This window comes from Myotis yumanensis, unplaced genomic scaffold, assembly GCF_028538775.1.
Source record: "Myotis yumanensis isolate MYYU_CA2020_CCGP unplaced genomic scaffold, mMyoYum1.0.hap1 SCAF_6, whole genome shotgun sequence".
Lineage (NCBI taxonomy): Eukaryota > Metazoa > Chordata > Mammalia > Chiroptera > Vespertilionidae > Myotis > Myotis yumanensis.
The window spans coordinates 23,167,771-23,189,288 of record NW_027223757.1 but is presented as its reverse complement, the minus strand read 5'-3'; the positions used below and the strand labels follow the sequence as shown (position 1 = coordinate 23,189,288).

The 21,518-nt window shown below is 34.3% G+C and overlaps 1 protein-coding gene across 6 annotated transcripts in view; it reads left to right on the top strand.

Moving 5' to 3' along the window:
- The window catches only part of HBS1L (HBS1 like translational GTPase), a 79,446-nt gene that overhangs the window by 19,557 nt on the left and 38,371 nt on the right, over nucleotides 1-21,518 (top strand). Inside the window, exon 5 of one of the 6 annotated variants that reach the window (XM_070417734.1) lies at nucleotides 1,223-3,386. The exons of 3 other annotated variants lie outside the window; for them this stretch is intronic. In XM_070417734.1, the coding sequence (XP_070273835.1) occupies nucleotides 1,223-2,679 (1,457 nt within the window). In that variant the 3' untranslated portion in view covers nucleotides 2,680-3,386. 2 more of the 6 variants (XM_070417736.1, XM_070417737.1) reach the window with 2 other exon arrangements.

The following is a 21,518-nucleotide window of genomic DNA, read 5'->3' as shown; positions in this document are numbered from 1 at the left end:
AAGGAAAATGGGCAGAAAAGTTTGCATGTTACGATAACTCATTTGTTTTTCTAGTTTGTGAAATTTTAAGCTGAGTGCTGTGTTCCCTCTGTCAAAGCCTTTTTTTTGCCTCTCTGCTCGCTTTCGTAACTAACAGGATATAGGGGAAATAAAGTCCTCTTAAAAACAAGACACTTGCCTTTTGGTAGTAACTTAGAGAGCTTTTAAATTACTCTTGTTTTTTAACTCTAATGGTTCAGGAGATGGAAATTAATAGCTCGACAATGTAAAAAAATCCCTTTATGCTTACAGTATTTATAAAAGCAATTTAGTTTTATTTAACCACTTAACTGCCATGATATTTTTAATTTAATTTAAAAAGGTCCGCTGCTTGCGTCTATAGATGCTTATCGTGTACAGATGGTTAAATATCATACATATCATAATTATACTACTCTTGCATTTATAGCCAGATGTTTAATTTTAAGTTTGTAGAGTTTGTGATTAAATTTGGAATTTAGTCAACATAAGAAGGGAACTGAGATACTTTTATAGTAACTGGTATGAGATCTGTCAGTAGGAACATGATGATTTGTTAATGGGTTGAATATTTACTAGTACTGTAAGCTGAGGACTAGATTTTTGCCACAACAAAGTTATATGTAGTCTGCTACCATTCAGTAAGGGTGGTTTTTGTTTTCTTTAAATTTTTTAAAAATTTTGTACTAAGTCTTTTAACTAACCAAATATGAAAATGAATACAAACTGTAATATGTCATCTATATCAATAGTTTATCCCAGATCGTTGTAGAATTTAAATTATAGGATGATGTTTGCTTGTTTTTAATACATTAAAAATACAGAAGATGAGCCTACTACTTTCCATTGGTTTTTAAGACATTTTGAGTTTGAGACATTCCTGACTATAATTTAAGTGTTAAAACCCTCACATTATAAAATCTATGGAAATTAGAACATTAATTAACTTGGTTCTTACTTGTATATGTCAATGAACAAAGTAGGAAGGTCACTTTAGATAGTTAAATGAAGGAAAAATTCTCTTATTGATTTTTAGAGTGTTCACTTTTTATTAAATAATGATCAATTATCACTTTATTCATGTCATAATCTAAGAAACATTTAGTAATTAATGCCTCATTTCATGTTTCCTTTTGGTTGCTGTGACTGTCTTCTGCATATGTGAACCTATTCATCTGAAAATTAATGGCTCTTGTAAGGTAAGGAGTCTTATTATCTAACTCTGAAGTTTCAGCTGATAATGTTCAAAGCTCTTGTCCTCAGTCTGCAAATCATTTGGATTGCAGTAGCAAACCATTTGATTTTTCTGATCCAGTAGCAAAATGTGGATTATATAATAATTCCTCAGTTGTACCAAGTCACTTTTTACTCCATAAAAAAAAGAAACTTGACAGGCCTAGAAGTGAAAAGAAACTAGAATCATGTAAGTTAACAAAAGAGCTGTCACTGGCAGAACTAATGGATGATATGCCAAGAGATTCTTTTAAAAGTCAGCCATCTGTCCGATTATCATCCACAGATAGTCTGGAAAGTCTACTTCCAAAGAATCTAGATGCCAATTTGTTAGGACCTCATGCATCTGAATCTGTTCCCAAAGATGATTCTGCTTTCAAAGGAATTCCAGATTTAAAATCCTTAATGATTAAGAACACGACACCGAATAACTATTTATTTATTCAAAATAATTCACTACCTGATTTGCAAAACATTCCAGTACTAAGCAGTTTAGAAAGTTTAAATAATCCTTTGCTCCCGACAAGCTCATTGGAAAATACGGCTCTTGATAATTCAGATGCTCATAAAATGACTGAAGTTGGAAACATTTCTTCAGTTGAACAAAGTGCGAAGAATTGTATTTTAAAAAATGACAATTTGCAGTTTTTCCAATGTGGAAGTCCATCCCTAGCTGAACTGTTTCAGGACCACAAAGAAAACAATCCAACCCAATGCTGTACTTTATCTGATCTTTGTAACCAGTCATCTGCCAGTTTGAGATCCTTTCCCCTATCACAACTAGCAAATCGGTGTATGTCTTCAACTGGAGTATCAGAATTAACAGGATCTCTGTCATCTTTGGCATTTCATAAAACTACTCCTACAAGAGACTTTGAGAATTTATCACTTTCTGATTTGATTGCAGAAACGATTGATATAGACAGTGCTCAGAATAAGAAAGATTCCTTTAAGCTCAGTTTATCTGAAATGAGGTCACCTGAAATAGATTCAAATATTGACCTTAGTATTCTTATAAAAACTTCAGATTTTGTTCCAAAACCTGTAGTAGACCAATCAATAGCTCCAACACCAGGAACTAAAGTTCTGAGTTCGAAGCTAGGGAAACATTCCATTTCCGCTAAGGATAGTAAGAAAAATAGTAAAGGCTCTGTGAGTAAGAAACCACCTTTTTCTCTGTCATGGACCAAGGCCCTTGCTGCTAGACCTTCAGCTTTTGCTTCAACACTATGTCTTCGTTACCCATTGAAAAGCTGCAAGCGACGCACCCTTGACCTTTATAAGACTTTTCTTTATAGTAGACAAGTTCAAGACATAAAGGACAAAGAAATAAGTCCTCTTATAGCAATAACACCATTTGACTTCAAATCAGCATCTCCTGATGACATTGTAAAAGCTAATCAGAAGAAAGTGTTCACTAGAGAATAGTCACGAAAGGAAAGCTTGATCACTGCTGGAGAGCGTTTCATTTTAAAGAGATTGAAAGTCTTTATAGGATGACTTTATAGTATGAATATAAGTTGTGATTTTTATATTAAAATTGTCTTACGTTGATAAGTTTAGTTGGTATGAATTTTTGCACTGAAATTTCATTTTTACTTTATCTTTTTAAAATGATAATTGGCTTATTTAAGTTGATAGCTTATACGGGGTGTATGTTTACAAATTGCATATGAAAACTTGATATTGTGAAATCAAACCTCAGATACAATATTTTTGTTTGAAGCATTGAACTTTTTTACAAGGAGACATTTTCTTTTATAAAATACTTTTGTGCTTTGTTCTTAAATAAAATGCTACCAATTAGGATTATTATAGTTTAGTGATGAAGGTTTTTCTTAATGTGGCATAGCATAGCTGAGTCAGAATTACATTTTAAAATATCAGTGGTATCATTCCAAGTTTCATTATTTTTCTGTAGGTGAAACTAAATTTTTTTATTAGAAAAATATTTAAATTCCTGACTTTTCAGAATACTGTGGAGGTTGTTGAAATACATTTTTGATGAAAATAAAATGAAAATTCTTTAAGGGACCATGTAAATATTGAAGTTGAATTAATACATAAAGTATTTTTATATATTTTCAAAACTATTTGTCCTAAATACATATTTCAAAATAAATATATAGAAAATTTTTAAGTATGTTTGTATGTTCTTTGAATAGATAATTTTATCAGATCTCTTTAACTTTTTTACCATAACTAATGAAATGTGGAGTTTTCCTCTTTGCTACTGATAGCTTTGCATGCTATCTAAGTTTCAGCAATGGCAGACCAAATAAGAGCTCTTCTGGACAGTAGAACAAGTATGTAATTCTTTCCTCAAAGCAGTTTTTTCACCTAGCAATCAGAATCACTGGGGGAATTTTTTCAGAACTTGGCTTCACTTGAGACGTGGTCAGCGCCTCTCTGAGGGATGGCATTTGGGAATGTATATTTTCAAAATAGTCCCTATGTGATTCTGATATGTTACTTCTGCTGAGGAACTACTGCCTTAGAGAAATAAATAAGTAGAATGAAAGGAATTACTAATGCTTAGAATAACATCTGACCAACTTGAATTCATAATTCATATTTACTAGTAATCAGGGATACCAAGGAAAATTGCTAAGTAGAAATTATTGTCTTTTACATAAGAGGATGCTGGTATTATAGTATTAATATTTCTTGAAGAAAAAAATAGTATTTAAAAATATCATGTCTTAATGAAAATGAAGTAAGTAGCTGACCTTTTACCAGGAAAAATATATTTTTCTCTGGCAGCTGCTTTTAATAATTTTTTTTTTGTATTTCTAGTTTCTATTTATTTGCATAATGGCATTCCAGTCTTTTTAACTATGTATGATGTTCTTATATTCACTGTTTTGGTGGGAACACGTAAGCCAACATTGTCTTTATAGTTCTTGACCAAACACTTTCTTGTGATGTCTTAAGGTTTTATTTTTAATTACATATTTCAGTGCACATCATGCTTTTTAGGAGATCATATAAATCATATTTTATGATTGATTTTAAAGTTTGAATTACTCCAGATGCTGATTTTGTAGTCTTGGACCTTGATCAAACATTTTTACAATTTTGAACTTTTAGTATATGACTCATCAACTGGATTTATGTATAGGCAGTCTTCAATTTTTTTTTTTTAATATATTCTATTGATTTTTTACAGAGAGGAAGGGAGAGAGACAGAGAGTCAGAAACATCGATGAGAGAGAAACATCGATCAGCTGCCTCCTGCACATCTCCCACTGGGGATGTGCCCGCAACCCAGGTACATGCCCTTGACCGGAATCGAACCCGGGACCCCTCTGTCTGCAGGCCGGCGCTCTATCCACTGAGCCAAACCGGTTTTGGCGGCAGTCTTCAATTTAGAAGTGAATTGTGTTCTAAGAGTTTGTTTGGAACTGACAATAATTCCTGATAGAGTTAGTTAGTGCTACATATGTGGTCCACTTTGCACATGAATCCACAAATACTTTTTTAACTCATATTGAGTTGAACTGTGTAGTAACCTTCTTTTAAATGAACCAATTTTCAAGTAGGAAATACAATAATTTTTTAAGTCACATAGATCTTACAATGTGAACGAAATGTCCCTTTGTTGGCTGATTAGGATTATAATTACCATTTATAAGATTATTTTAGGGGGAAAATTCTATATTACAGGGTGATAGGGAAGGTAAGGAATTTTTAATGTCTCCCTATTTTTTTTACTTGTCATGGCTACTAGTCTGTCAGGTGTGTCCATGGTATGCATTTGCCCTGTTGACTAGGTAAATGTCACTGTCTTGAGATTTAGAGAGTGGAACCAAGAAGACCCTCTGCCCTTCCCCTCTTGGCCGTTAGCCCTTGGAAAAGAGACAAGGGCCTGCTTGTTCATGGAGACACTGCTGGTGATAATGATTGCTCCCACTAAAGGCATGTTCTGCACCGACTGCTGTCTTGGTAGCTCAGGTGCAGGTATGCTAACTGTTTTTGTTTACTTTCCAGATCAAATATCAATTTTGAGGTGCAAAGTCATTTTTATTTGCATTATGATCAAGTACATTAATATTTTACTTTAGAAATAGAAATAATACTGTAATTACATTCTAAATGATATAAAATACAAAATACATTTAAAATGACCATTTTACTCTTAATTTCTTGTGTCTTTTAAAAGATCATAGATGTCCTGTACTATTGCATTCTAAAGTCTTTAGTTGGCTTTTTTTGTTATGGTTCTCACCATTGATTGCTAAGAACTAGTGTTTCATTTCCGCACAGAACATTTCGCTGAACTTCCTATTTTGTTTTATCTTTTTCTTTATTTCCTAGTAACGAAACTGGTATCTTAACCTCTTTTTCTCCGTTTGGCTTTAAATCCTCCTTTCTTGACCTTTCCTTCACCTTTTTTTTTTTAATCATATAAGTAGTAATAATGATTCTTAGTATTTAATTTTTAGTACTCAGTGGGAGGTCATGCAACTAATTGTCATGCCAAAGATAAAATTAATACAGTGCATTTCTGATTATTTACCTTTTAAATTGACCCTGAATCTCTGTGTGGTCCATTGCAAATAAACAAGTACACAATGTATATTCAGGAGGGTCTATGTATCAGTTTTCTGTTTCTTTTTTTTTTTTTTTTAATATATTTTATTGATTTTTTTTTACAGAGAAGAAGGGAGAGGGATAGAGAGTTAGAAACATCGATGAGAGAGAAACATCGACCAGCTGCCTCCTGCACGCCCCCCAATGGGGATTGTGCCCGCAACCAAGGTACATGCCCTTGACCGGAATCGAACCTGGGACCCTTGAGTCCGCAGGCCGATGCTCTATCCGCTGAGCCAAACCGGTTCGGCAGTTTTCTGTTTCTTGCTCACACAAGTATATATTTGGTTATAAAATCAGTTTTGTGGTACTTAGAAATTTTCTGTTACATAGATAAAGAAAGATAATGTTGACTAGATAGACATAGATATGAATATCTTTATTAGGTTTATTTTATAATTATATAAGGCTCAGTGTATATAGTTGTATATTGTAATTTTTAGTTTTTAGGGTATCAAAAGACTTGTCACTTTTTGAGTGTATGTGTACATTTTTGTAAAAGTTACATAGAAATAATGAAAATTCTGAGGTTTTCTTAAGTGTGAAAACATACCATAATTTATTGATTAGAATTTTTTATATAAGCTTAATATTTTAGAATGGTATTTTAATAATTTATGTTTCTGTAAACATATTAGAAAACAAACGGCCTTATTGTGCAGAATTTCTTGTAAGATATTCGTCATTTAGACTTCTTGCTTTCAAAAAGATAAAATTATATACATTTTTACTTTTTAAGACTTACATAGAAACACTATTATAGGTTATGGTGAATATGAGCAATGCACTTGTAAAGATGGCAGTAGAAGGTAAAAGAATTGATATAGTATACATTTCTGGTGTTGACATGCCTGGTTTATATTATATGACTTAAAGGAAAACATCATTTAGTTGTAGGAGATATACCAAGTTGAACAAAGATATGATTCTTAACTCTCAAAGGGTGGGGGATTTGAGTACTAAACACACAATTATATTTATTACAGTGTGGCATACATACATTACACTGTTCAAAGCTGACGTCTTTGCCTTCCTGGTCCAAGATGCTACCAGTTCCTCTGTTTCCTATCTTTATTGGTAGTCTTACCATCTTCCAGTTGTTTAGGCCAGAGATCTAGCTAAGATAATCCTTGATTTCTCTCCTTCATTTACTTCTTATAACTGATTACCAGTCCTATTCTTTCTGCTTTACAAATAAGTAAGTATATGTATGTACATATACAGTTGATTGTCATTTGTGTAGTTATATTTTGTAAAGTCATAAATTAGTGAACACTGAATGAAATGTGTGAATACTGAACCATTGCTCCTACAGGGTTAGGTTCCTGTGATTGTTCACAACATTTTTGTCAAACAATTTAATACATAATCTTATTTTATATATCTGTTTCAAGATACTTTATTTAATATATATTGTTTATATGTTATTGGTTCATTAACGTTGAACTCATAGCCAGTAACACTGTAACTCTTGCCTGACCAAAGCATATCTAACACACCTTGTATTCATCAGGCCCATCATAGCTGCCTTGATCTTGGGGACACTAAATAGTGCTTTAGCACTACTCTTGGAGGCCATTTTAAACAGCAAAATTACAAACTAAAATCACAATGCAAAAACGTAGCACTATCCAGTCATGAAAAGAATACTTATGTACAGTGTGAGAGCTGAAACAGGCACAGTGTTACCCTGTGCGACCTCAGCTGGGAAGGTCAAATATTCTGTTCCTTTGCACTTGTCTCTGAGTGACTGTGAAAGTGCCCCAGGTGACTGTAGGGTTACAAATAAATTTTAGGGAGTAGGTGAATTAGCAAATTTGGAATCTGTGAATAATGAAGATTTACTGTATGTTTTTCAACTCACTACTCTCTGTCCTTATTGCTGTATCTTCTCATAAAGCCCCTTAGCTTTGGACAAAGTTACTGAGACATTTAACTGGTTTCTTCTCAGTTTATTTCCGCCAAAACACTTATTGTACTTCCCAAAATATAGCTTTAATTTTCTATTCCCTTGTATAAATTTTTTAAATTATTTTATATGACCTTTAATGAACTGGTTTCTGTTTGTGTACACTCTACCCAAACCCACCTAAGAACACCTGAGTTTTCTCTGCTTTTCACCCTCTCTCTCCCACCATTATTTCTCTCCTCCTGACCAATTGCTCTTTAGGTTGTAATTTACATATCACTTTGCTCCCAATCTTGTGGTAGGGAAACCTTCATATGTGCCTGTGTTTCACTGTATTCCTTTTATACTTCCCCCATATAAGTAGTCCCTTTCCTTTGTAACCCTGCTTTATTGTTCATCATATCACTTATATCATCTGCCATTTTGTGTGTGTGTGTACAGTTGCTTTGTTTATTATGTCTCCCCACTGCAAGGATTTCATATTTTCTCTGCTGTATTCCCAGCTTAGAATATGTCCACATAAATGTAGGAAAGGATTTAAAGAAACGAGTCTCACCCCTATACAGTTTCACAGTCTTGTTCCCCATAGGAAGCTATAAACAAATCTGTAAGCAAATTATTTCTTTATTCTTCTAGAAACTTGACTTGCATATTATATATATACTAGCGGCCTGGTGCATGAAATTTGTTCACTATGGGGGGGGGGGGTGTTCCTCAGCCTGCCTGCCCCCTCTCATAGTCCAGGAGCCCTTAGGGGCAGAAGGCGACCCGGCAATCAGGGGAAGGTGACGCCCCCATCACAGCTCTACTACTGCCACTGCCAGCAGCGCAAGCATTGGCCGGCCCTGGTTACCTGAGCTTTGGGGGGCCCTGGGTGGCTGGGGGGCCTGAGGGGACTGGGGGACTCCGGAGGCAGGTGCACAGAGCGGCTGTGCCCGCCTTGCCGTGCGCCTGCTGCCCCAGAGGGCTGAGGGGCCTGGGCGCCGCCATCTTGTGGCTGTGGGTGCCGCCATCTTGGAGGGTGTGACAGTCAATTAGCATAGTCCCTCCTTATTGACTGTGGGCGATGCCATCTTTGTGATGGCGTGAGGGTCTATTAGCATATTCCCTCTTTATTATATAGGATGTGAACATATGTATATTTTTACATAAATGGGAGGATACCAGACACTTCTGTATCTGCATCATTTATAATTTTTTGCCAACCTGATAATTAGAAAAAAAATTTTCATTTATATATATTTCTTTAATGAGTGAGGCTGACTGCTTTATCATATACTTAACACTACGGTGTCGGGTGAATTTCCCGCCAAAATATAAGATGGCGGTTCGCATACGCAGGTAGGTATCTTTGTGAACGGCAAACAAACAAATATTTGGTAATACGCAGTTACAATCGGCCCGAGTTTACACGTTTCCCGCACTCCACCGCAAATCTATATGAACCGAGTTAAGACGGCTCCCGCGGAGTACGCGCAATTCACGCGAGCCGACTTAACTCGTTTCCCGCAATCCAAGTGTTAAATTATTTGTATTTCTTTTACTTGGAGCTATCTGTTCCTAATCTTTGCCCATTTTTCTGCTAGTTATATTTCATGACTTTTAGGAATGTGTGTATGTATTTTCTATATTTATATTTAATTTACGTATTTAAATAATAATTCATCTTTTGTGATATACATGGAAAATAACATTTTCTGATTGCCATTTTTCAAGGTCATTAGAAGACAAATTGTTAATTTTAATGTATTTGAATTTATCAATCTTTCATAGGTTTTTGTTTCAAAGTTCCACTCTACTTTAATTTTTAAAAAATTATTTGTGTCTTCTAATGTGTTTGACAAGTTCATTTTTTTGTTTTTAAAATATTTGAGCCTTTGATCCAGCTGTTTTTTCTCTCTTTATTTTTTTTTGTTAATCCTCACCCGAGGACATTTTTTCCTTGATTTTTTTTATAGTTTAAAGCACAGCTAAACATCTGTATGTATTTAGATTTTTCAAGCATACTATTTTTACAATAATGGATTAGAAGATTTACCTTAAACTAGACAATTACAGAATCAGATAACTTTTATTGACCACTTATTTTATAGTCATTTTACTAAATTAAAATTAGGAGGTCAATAACATTAAAAGGCACATACTCATATCAGAAAATACCTTTGAAAAAGCCATTTATTTACTCTTATGACATGCCATACATACAAAGGCATATTTATAGTGTCAAAAATAATTGCACAATGGGAGCAGGTAGAAGAGTTTCCCTTGATTTTTTAGGGAGAGAGGAAGGGATGGGGAGAGACCAAAAGAGAGAGACATTGATGTGAGAGAGACACATCATGATTGCCTGCTGTACTGGCCGTTCACGGCTGGCCGGGGTCGAGCCTGCAACCTAGGTATGTGTCTGTGACCTGAATTGAACCTAGGATCCTTTCAGTCTGCAGGCCGAAGCTCTATCTACTGAGGCAAACCTGCTAGAGCTCTCTTTATTTTTTTTTTTTTATAGATTTCCCGAGTTATTGTACATGGCTCTTCTTCCCATATGAGCTTTAGAAACAGCTTGTTGAGTTACTGAAAAAATCCAATTGTAATTTTTCTTGAGATGTTTAATGTTATCAAAATATTTTTGGAGAAAAAATATACTGTCTTCATAGATGCAAAAGGTTTTAGACATTACCCTGTTAAACAGGTTTTCTAGTATTGATTTAGTCTTGTAATATTGGAACAATCCTAATTGGTCATAATGGGTTATTCTTTCTATTTGATGAATCTTATTTGTTGATAAACTTTTTTTTTAACTTCCATGGCTAAAAGTCTTTTTTTAAAAAGGGTTTAGGCCATTGCTAGCAAATACAGACCTGTCTTGGGACACGGAGTGTACACCACCAGCAGTGTGGCTAGGTAGGAAAGACAAAACAATCATCCCCGAGTTTTGCAGCATTTTTAAACATCAAGTGGGGCAGGGGACAATATAAGTAGTTCTGAGAGGATTTACATTACGAGGGAGAGGGTAAAGCAGTGCTAATTCTGGGAAAGGCCCAGCAAAGTCCACAAGGAAGAAGTGTCCCCTCGCTCTGCTGTAATTTTAATTTAGAACATCTCAGAATTTTTTGTTATTGCTAATATTTTATTTAAGATTATTTTATCTACTTGTAAAATTAATTTATAGCTATGTGGGTTATTTGTGATTTTTTAAGTAGAACATGTAGAAAGTTTTTCTATATCCTTACATAACTTAAAGGGCATTGAATTTATTTCATTATAGGATTTATCCTCAATATTCTATGGTCAGTTTTGAAAATTTTAATTTTCTTAGAAAACCATACTCTTACACTTTGCTTTTCCTTTATTTCTCATAATTTTTATTAATATTTTCAGTTCTTAGATAAGGTATTTACCTTTATACCTTTTATACTATATTTAAACTTCTACTAACTGAATTATTAACTTTAAACAGCTATTTAATGAGTCCTGGCTTTAAAAGTTGAGCTCATCAGAGTTATACATTCTCATACTTGATCTCTTTTCTCCCTTTTTCTCCTGATATTTTGTCATTTATTTATTTATTGCCAAGATTATAGCATTTCCATTTTATTCTATACTCAAAATTTCTTTAGTTTTAAACCAACCATAGTTAACTTTAAAATTGATTGATTCTCATGATTAGGCTTCTATTTGTCTCTTGTTTGACATCTGGTTCAACCTCTCACCTTCTCCTCCCTTAAAATATACATGTTTGAAATATTCAAGTTGTTAAATATATGAAAATGATTCTGTGACCTATATTTTCAGGTCATAAACAGATCATAGTCTTTGGTCCATCTTCTGGAAGGATTTGCAGAAATTGCTGTACCATTTTCTATTATTGTATTGCTCCTACTCCTATTCTGCTGTTTCTAGGGTGGCTTTTATTTCTGTAGAAGTTCCCTCCTCTCCATATTTCTCATGAGCTCACTGGCTTACTTTTGAACTTTCCCTTTCTATTGTTTTGTTTTTATCTTTTATCATCTTTTCTTTTATCTCTTTCTCTCTCTTTGGGAGAAAAATAAGATAGAAACATAAAATAGGATAGAAGAATCGTTGCTTTGTCTCTTTAACTGGATATTTTTCCCCCTAGGATACTTGATTAGATTAAATCCTCCCTTCACCTTTGAAACTAGATTGATTTGAGAGCCTTGCTATTTCTCTCTACATATGTGATATGACAGACCTTTTCCCAAAGGTTTAGATGCTTAGATATAATGATTCCATTATCCATATCAACCAGATTTTTATCATGACAATCTACTGAAGATTATGGAAGGAAATTTCTTTTATTACTCATTTAAAGAAATTTTCAATATTTTTATATTTTAGAATAGAACTTAATACTTATATAAAAATTAACTTTTTATCATGATAGTAAATTGGAACTCTAATTTCTAAAATAATATATTAAATGTTGGTATGTCTTTTTTTTATATGTTTTTATTGGTTTCAGAGAGAGAAAGGGAGAGGGAGAGAGAGATAGAAACATCAATGATGAGAATCATTGATCGGCTGCCTCCTGCACACTCCCTACTGGGGATTGAGCCAGCAACCTGGGCATGTGCCCTGATCGGCAGTTGAACCGTGACCTCCTGGTTCATGGGTCACCCTTAACCACTGAACCACACCGGCCAGGCTGTTGGTATGTCTTCTTAACTTTGATAATATTTTGGTTCATTTTGTTAACATATATAATATTGAAAGTCACCAGTAGCAAATACAAGTAAGCTTAGAATGGCTTGTCGTATACTTTTGTGATACATTTATATGAATGGACTGCTAAACAATTGAATATTTAGGGAGTAAAATCATGGGACAATCTTGCAGTTTTCTGATGGTGTTTTCTTTGCCACCTTAAACCAACCAAGGGGTAAAATACTCCCCAAACTATAAAACTAGGTAACAGAGTCTTGTTATCCCACACAAAAAAACAGAGCTTGAAATACATGTATAGTATTGTTTGAAAGAAACATTCTTTGTGGAAAAATACTATACTATTCATGGTTTAAAATTTTAGAATTGGTCAATATAAGTTGAAAGAGAAATAGATTAGACAAAATGAACATTATTGTGAGAAGTGAGGTTTAACTCTTGATTGCTATTGAACCTTTTTCTAGTATTGGGTTTATTTGATTCTTTTAGAAAAGTAGTTTAAAATAAGTGAGCATTAAGAAAAAATAGTTACAGATATGGCAAAGGAAATCGTGTAATTTAAATTTAACATTTTATACAGTTTTTAAAATTGATATTTCCATGCCTCACAATAAATGTAGCCAATAAATTTCTATATTAATCAGACCATTAAGAGAATTGGTTATTTATTTTAGTGTTGGAGGTTTTGGAGAAATATACTTTAAGACTACTGCACAATTGATCTATTTTTGAAAAAGTTTGCCTTTACAATACTGGTATGCTCATACTGTTTAGAAAACTATTGTGCCTCATTTTCCTTTTCCTTTGAATTTCATCTGGTTTTCCCTTTAAGTAAGCTTCCATTCAGAAAATAAAGTTTAATTTTACATAATGAGGATATAGTTATTTGGTAGCATTATTTTGCTAGTTTTACAGTGTCAGCAGTCTTTTTAACTGATGTATTATATCTGTTTACTGCTATTTGAATATCTGTAAGATATTATTTATATCTAATACTCAAATGTTGATTCTCAAATTTTTGAGTCTTGATGGCAGGTTGTTCCCTGGAGAAGGAGCAAGAAATTAAAAATATGCAGCAGAGCTGTAAACACTTCCAACAAGATTATTTTTTTCTACTTGTTTATTGTTCTGTGTCTCTTTCTTTGATGTTACCTAAGTAACTAAATGGAAAGAGTAAGATTAGATTTTTAAGAGGAGATGTAACTTCTTTCTCCTTATCCTTATTCTGGAAATAAGTCCTTTTATTGTTAGTTTGAAAAGTCTATAATACAAAGAAGTTACATGAGATATTATGAATACTTCAAAATCTGTATGAACTTTTTAGTAATGTACTTACACATTTCATTTTACTAATGAACCCTCTTTTGTAGGCATATTTAACTACAATTTCTTATGTCTTTTAAATATATATTTTTTAGCTAAATTGGTGAAAAAATTTTAATCACTAATTTTGTGCAGGCAATTAAAATACTTTTATATGTACAGAAAACGAGAATCATTTGACTTGCTGCTTTAAAATTACGTGGGCTTTTGAAAGGAAGTGGTTTATTTGAGTAAAAAAAACTAGTTCAGAATGTTCTCAGATAAGTCTTAAGATTCTCTTTGTATATACACCTACACTGGAAAAACTGAAACACTAATTGCTTAATTTAAAAATAATTTGCTACAAACTCAAAACACCTTATCTTCATAATAGCCAGTACCATATATGAATTGCATGAATGTTAAGTGCAGAGTTTTCTTTTAATCTTAATTACGGTTTTTTTTGACATATAAATTATAATCAGATTACATCTGTTTGTATGTACTTTCTTTCTTTTTAAATGTATTTTTATTGATTGCAGGGAGGAAGGGAGAGGAGGAGAGCGATAGAAACATCAATGATGAGAGAGAATCATTGGTTGGCTGCCTCCTGCATGCCCCCCACTGGGGATAAGCCCAGGATCTCCTGGTTCATAGGTTGACACTCAGCCACTGAGCCACACTGGCTGAGTGTCAACCTATGAACCTTTCATATTTCATTCCAAGGCAATTAGCAATTATAAATCTTTTAAATATTTTTTTGAGTGCTTGGTATTTTAGTAAGGGATAGAAAGGAAGGAAGACAAAATTCAGTTTAGTCAGCATTTATTACATGTTCACTTTTTATCAGAAAATTTGTGGTAGCCATTGAGAACATAGATTTAAGTCACAGACTTTTCCCCTAGAGCAGTGGTTCTCAACCTGTGGGTCGTGACTCCTTTGGGGGTCGAACGACCCTTTCACAGGGGTCGCCTAAGACCATCGGAAAACACATATATAATTACATATTGTTTTTATGATTAATCACTATGCTTTAATTATGTTCAATTTGTAACAATGAAATTGGGGTCACCACAACATGAGGAACTGTATTAAAGGGTCTCGGCATTAGGAAGGTTGAGAACCACTGCCCTAGAGCTTCATAGTAGTCCTTCAGGGGCTAAGTCTGCTTCAAGAGCAGCACCTGATGTAGCCAGGGGTTTTCTCACTGAACATGTTACCTGTTTCTTTTTCTTGGCTACGTTTATAATATTCTGTGCCGGGAGCTGCTATCTCTCAAGGGAAGTGAATTAATAATGTTGAATGTAAACTGTGTATTAGGCTTTGTATATGTTTTATTTGGTCATTATGAGACTCTAAGGAAGATTGAAGAATTTGAGGCTCATATAAATAACTTGCCTTAATTCCACATGACATGAGGCAAATTGTAACTCAAACTGAGTTCTTTTGCACTCCAATGTCCTTTTCATTATATATTTCTTGCAACAAAATTTTATGTTATAATGATTTGACCTTGTTTGTTTTTTGTTAAGTATCTTAAACATAAATGCTGGTTTGTAAGGGAAACCAGCTTTATTATTAGTGAGATATTTAAAATCTACTTTGAAGTATTTTTTCAGCTAGTATTATTTAAGAGACTTTGACATTCTTAGAGAATGGGTATCATTTTCTAAATACTTGCACATTAATAGTCCTAAGAATTGCAGTCCTTTTCTAGGTTATTTACTTTTATTCAGTTTGTAGTCTTGATTCCTTACTTAAACAACAATTCTGTTCAATTTAAAATCCTGAGTAATTTATTTTTTATAGTTGCTAGCACAGTGCCATTTTAAGCAAGATTCAATAATTAATATATTTACATTTATTGAGTTTATGTTTGTTGAGTAAAAGTAGAAAATTCAAATAAGCCAGTGGAAGGAAAATATATAATTTCATTAGGCAGAATTAACTATTAGCACTTGATGCTTTTAAGAAATAATAGTTGGCCCTATTAATGAACACTTAACTACACACCAAATATTGTACTAAACTTTTATATCTGTTACCTCATTTAATATTCAAAATAATAATTTAGAATAAGGATTATTTTTATCCTAGTTTTACAATTGGAGACTGAAGCTCAAAAATGGCTAAACATCTTGCCAAAGGCTGCAAAATTAGCCAATGGGACCAACATTCAGAATAAGATGCTTCTGATATCAAAGCCCTCCTCTCTAATACTTTGTGTTTTTACACATAGAGAATATTATTATTTAAAAAAAAAAATGTGACCACACTTCACTTTTTAAATCTCTTTTAACGTAATCATGAGCTATAGACCTACTTACAATTTTTTTAAAAACTTGGTTAAATTTTATTTTTACTTGTGGTAAGATACACATATATTGTACTATGTTAACTCTTTTTAAGCATACAGTTTAGCAATCTTGTGTATATTCATATTGTGTAAGATGAAAAAGTTCTGAAGGGTAACTTCACAATACATACTTAAACACTTAAAAATGCCCATACCTTTTCATCTTAGACTTTTTCATCTTGCAAAACTGAAACTGTATACTCATTCAGCAACTCTCCATTTTCCCCTTTGCCAGCTCCTAGCAACCACCCATAGACCTTTTTTTTTGTATTACCAACTAGAGGCCCGGTGCACAGAATTCGTGCACTCTCGGGGGGGCTGTCCCTCAGCTTGGCCTGCGCCCTCTCACAGTCTGGGAGTCCTTGGGAGATGTCTGACTGACAGCTTAGGCCCGCTCCCTGCCCAATCCTGCCCAAATATTCTGAGCAGAGAGTGGGCCTAAGCTGGCAGTCGGATATCCTTAGCACTGTGGGGGAGGCAGGAGAGGTTCCCGCCACTGCCACTGCTCTTGCCAGGTGTGAGCCCTGCTTCTGGAAGTGCACTGACCACCAGGGGGCAGCTCCTACATTGAGCGTCTGCCCCCTGGTGGTCAGTGTGTGTCATAGTGACCGGTTGTTCCGCCATTTGGTTGATAGGCATATTACCCTTTAATATATAGGATAATTTTAGGTTTCATAGTACTGTATTCTGTTATCTCATTGAACCCAACACCTATTATAGGATCTTAAGTTTTTCAATTTATTATTTTAAAAAATACTTCAGTTGACATTTTGTACATTTGTGCATTTTTAAAATTATTTTATGAAAGATATTTCTACAATAGTATTGTTAGAAAAAAGGAATGGGCATTTTTAAGGGTTTTAGAATGCATTGTGAAGTTACCCTTCAGAAAGACTAGTAATTTACTTACAATTAATTGTTAATCATAATAATATTGATAGTCTTATGAAGGGTATTATATTCCACTGCAGGACTTTATAGTCCTACTGAAATTTTTTATTCATTAATAGAATAGATAGCAGTCAAAGATGGATTATGCAGTTTTGGGGAGCGGGAGGACTTGTGATGACGGTCATCAGTGTGTCCCTGGAAATTGTATCCATGCTGTTATAGGTTGGTAATGTCTAGAATACCATTTATGAGCAAATGGTACCTAACTTAGAATATTCTGGGAGCAGCAGAATAACCCATGTGATGCAGTTAGCACAGTGTGTGGCACATAGAAAATGATCAACAAATGATAACTGAACTTAATTCAAGAAGTATCCTTTTATTACCACCCAAGGAACAAGTGCTATTAAAAAGTGATTATATTAAAATCTAATGAACTGAGGTGCTTAAATGACTTCTACTGACTGTTTTGGGCTTTCAAAAAATCATCTATGATTTTATAAAAAATACCTTTGGGGATTACCTATCCTCATTCTTTGCTCTTAGCCATTTAAAAAATAAATTTTATTCTTATTGTTGATGTTTTATTTGCATATGTTTTATTTGGTCATTATGAGACTCTGAGGAAGATTGAAGAAACTGAGGCTCATATAAATAATTTGCTGAAAGTATTACAGATGTACCCTCCCCCACTTTAATCCTCTCCACCCTGCTCCCACCCCCTCTCCATGCCTTCCCCACACTATTGTCTATCCATGGGCTATGCATATATGCATATAAATTTATTGGCTAATCTCTTCTACCCCCCTTCCCTCTGAAATATGTCAGTCTGTTTCTCTTCTACCCCCCTTCCCTCTGAAATATGTCAGTCTGTTTCTCTTCTACCCCCCTTCCCTCTGAAATATGTCAGTCTGTTGCATGCTTCATTGTCTCTCAGTCTTTTAATATATCATGTGATAGTTGTCTTTCTCTGACTGGCTTATTTCATTTAGCATAATATTCTTCAAGTCCCTCCATGCTGTCTCAAAGAGTAAGAAATCCTTCTTTTTTACCGCTTCATAGTATTCCATTGTGTAAATAAATGTACCACCATTTTGAATCCATTATTAGCTGTTGAGCACTTGGGCTGTTTCCAGATCTTAGCTATTGTAAATAATACTGCTATGAACATAGGGGTGCATATATCCCATTTTTAACAGCCTGATGCGGATTCTTCTATGTTACAGATGTTAACCTTTTTTTAGTTATACTACAGGCCTGGTGCATGAAATTCATGCACAGGTAGGGTCCCTAAGCCTGGCCAGCGATCAAGGCCAATCGGGGCCTTCGGGCTGCCAGCCAGGGCCTTCCTTCGTTCTGTGCCACCCCCTGGTGGTTAGCGCACGTCATAGCTAGCAGTTGAACTCCCAGTCAGTCGAACTCCCGAGGGGATAGTTTGCATATTAGTTTTTTATTATGTAGGATGCATTGTAAATAACTTTTCCAAGTCTTTTTGTTTTCTTTGCTTAGACCTTTTTATATAGAAAAATTTAAAAACTTTATATCACTCTCATTTATAACTTACCAGATGAAATAAATAATAACAAATGCCAACCTCTAGGTTATAACTATCTTTGGGAAAAAATATATTCATTTTTACACTTAATACTTAATTCCTCAAAATTTATTTTTGTGTAGAGAACTGTTAAACTTTTTCAGATTTTCATTAGAATTTTAAAGATGCATCAGTTTGTATGCTGTGACAGGTAGTGTGTTATATAGTGGAAGAGGATGGTAGCTTTCAAATAAATCAATTGCATCTAACTCTATCATTTACTATCTGCATGATCTCGGTAAAATTGCTGAGACTTGGTTTCTTCAAAATGGCGGTAATGTCTACTTCAAAGTTATTTTTTTTATTTCAAAGTTTTATGATGACTAATCCCTTAACCAAGCATCTACCATATAGTAGTCCCTTAATAAAATGTTAGTTTCCCTTTCCTTCCTTTTACTAATTGCTTTAAAAATCATTTTAAATTATTAAATAATTAAATCAATTATTTCTGGATATTAAATAATATTGGGTATTATCAAGTCTTAAACCATTTAAGAATGACTCTTGGTCCCATATATGAATTCAACATGATGTCTAGAGATAGTGTGTGACTTATTCAAGTATGTTTAGGATTATTCAGGTACAGTAGTCTTTCCCTGTCTTTAAGCCCATGTTCTTTGAGAAATCCTGAAGGCAGAATTTAGAAAAGAAATTCAGAACTAGGTTGAGATAGGATTAGGTTGAATCTGTGTAGGCCTTTGTATGTATGCATGTGTGTGTATTTTATAGTCACTAAAATAACAGTGCAAATGACACCTAAATAATGAAACTATTAATGTAATTGAATACCCTTTTAGATTTGATTAATACAGTTTAGTTTTTGTTTATCATTTGTTGCTAGTTGGACTCCATCTTAAAATTTTCAACTTTCTTGTAAATTTTTTTTCTTATTTTAGCTCATGTGCATACTATGAGACTTTTATTTCTCTCCTGTACTTTTCCTCTGTTCAGTTCATTGTTTTTCTGAATTTTATGACTAGAATATGCTGATTCTCACTGTTAGTTTCCACTGGAATTTGGAAGAGCACAGGTACTTGTGTAGACTGCTAGGATTTATATTCCAGCTGAACCACTTAGCAATTTACTTAACACCCTGTATCACATTTTCCTCATTCGCAAAATTAGGATAATAATATTTTATTTTCTAGGGTAGTTGTGATATTAAATGAAGTATATATTAAGCCACTTTAGCATTTCTTGACACATAGTAGCTCATTAAATTTAGGTTATTTTGTATTGTTGAGATATTTCTCAAATATACATTCTTAGTTTTGCCCATAATAACATCATGCCTAATTTAAGACATGAAAGATTAACATCATTTGTGAGGGAGATGCTCAAGGGTAGATAATTGCAGGGATAGGGCTATAGATGAGATCTCTTAGGAAGAGTGTATAGTAAGTGAAACCGGAGGCCTAAGGAAGAATGGTAAGCAACATTGATATATTTGTGTAGTATTTTTTTTTTTTTTTAAGAAATTATCTAAGAGGGTTTATTAAAGCTTTCAGCATCCTCATAAAACAGTCCTGGTGTGGCAGGAAGAGGATATTGATGGATTGTCCATTATCAGCTGTGCGTGGGATCTCAAAAAAGAGCAGGGCGCTTGTTGCATCTTCAGGAGGGAAGAGCAGAGGTGCTTAATTACCTCAAAGCGCTATTATCCCAGCAGCATTTCTGTTATCACTATAAACACTTGAAATCTTTAGGATGAACTGCTCTGACTGCATAGTGGCAATTGGGCTGTAAAGGAACATTTAAAGCTGGCTCTGCTGCTGCGTTTGCACTTGACCCAAGGCCTCAGTGTTCCTGCCTAAAACCTTCCCATGGCATTCCTCCACACTAGAAATAACTTCCAACCCCCGCCTGCCACCCCTGCCTCACCCCACCTTCTTCTCTCTCACCACATCCCGCCAGACTGTGCTTTTTTGTTTCCCAAACAAAGCCAAGGATACTCTGCCCCATGAAGGTCACACCTTCTTTTTTCCAGAAAACCCTCTCTCTTTTTTTTATGTCCCCATCTCAACATTAGGCTGCTCATTTATGTCAAGTGACTATTTACTCTGGGCTCCCACAAACATCATGCTCCCACTTTCTGCCATCGTCATCCCATTGTTCTCTGAACTGGAAATGTACTCAGGCACTAGTCTGGCTCTGAACTTGATTCCCAGTCCTTCCTCCTTATTGCAAACCCAGATTTCCTTTTCAACATCTACCCTCTTTATTCCTTCTGCACTTTATCCTCCTCCCTCTTCCAAACTCTTACCTACCTACTGTGGATAGACTTTCTTGCTTTGTTGGGACTGCACCCTGCTTTGACTCTTTCAATAATGTTCAGACCACACTGTTTAGTCTCTTCGACAATGAAACCTCTTCACTCCACCTCTCACTTCCATCTTAGAAATTTTTCTAGACCCTGGGTAACTCCAAGGGTCAAATTGCCGTCGTCCCTGGTCTTCTTTTACCACCAAAAGTAAAATTTTCTTGTAAGAAAAATAAGTGGAAGTCAGCATTCTTCCCCACTAAATTCCTTTAGTTCTTGAGGTTCAATGGTTCTCCATCACATGTTACACAGCAAGTGGGCGTCTTTCACTCCTCAAAGACTTCTTACTCAGAGGTCCTCTCTTTCACAGCCGAGTTGAAGCAGAACTGAATTAAAGAATCTCTATTTGTGTAGTATTTTTTAAAGGGTTTGGATATATACAGTTTCTTTCAGTAAAATAAAAAGGCTTTGTTTTGTAGGCTGCTCTCTTTCTGGTCTAATAAAAATTTTATCTCAGTACTAAATATCTACAAATAAGATATAAATGGTTTCTCTTTTTCTTTAAGAAAAATTAATAGTAGCACAGTATTGCCTTTATTCCTAAACTCTTGAAGTAGCAAGAATTCCTATTGATATAAAATGGTCATAATATCATAATTAAAATATATTTCCTACATTATAT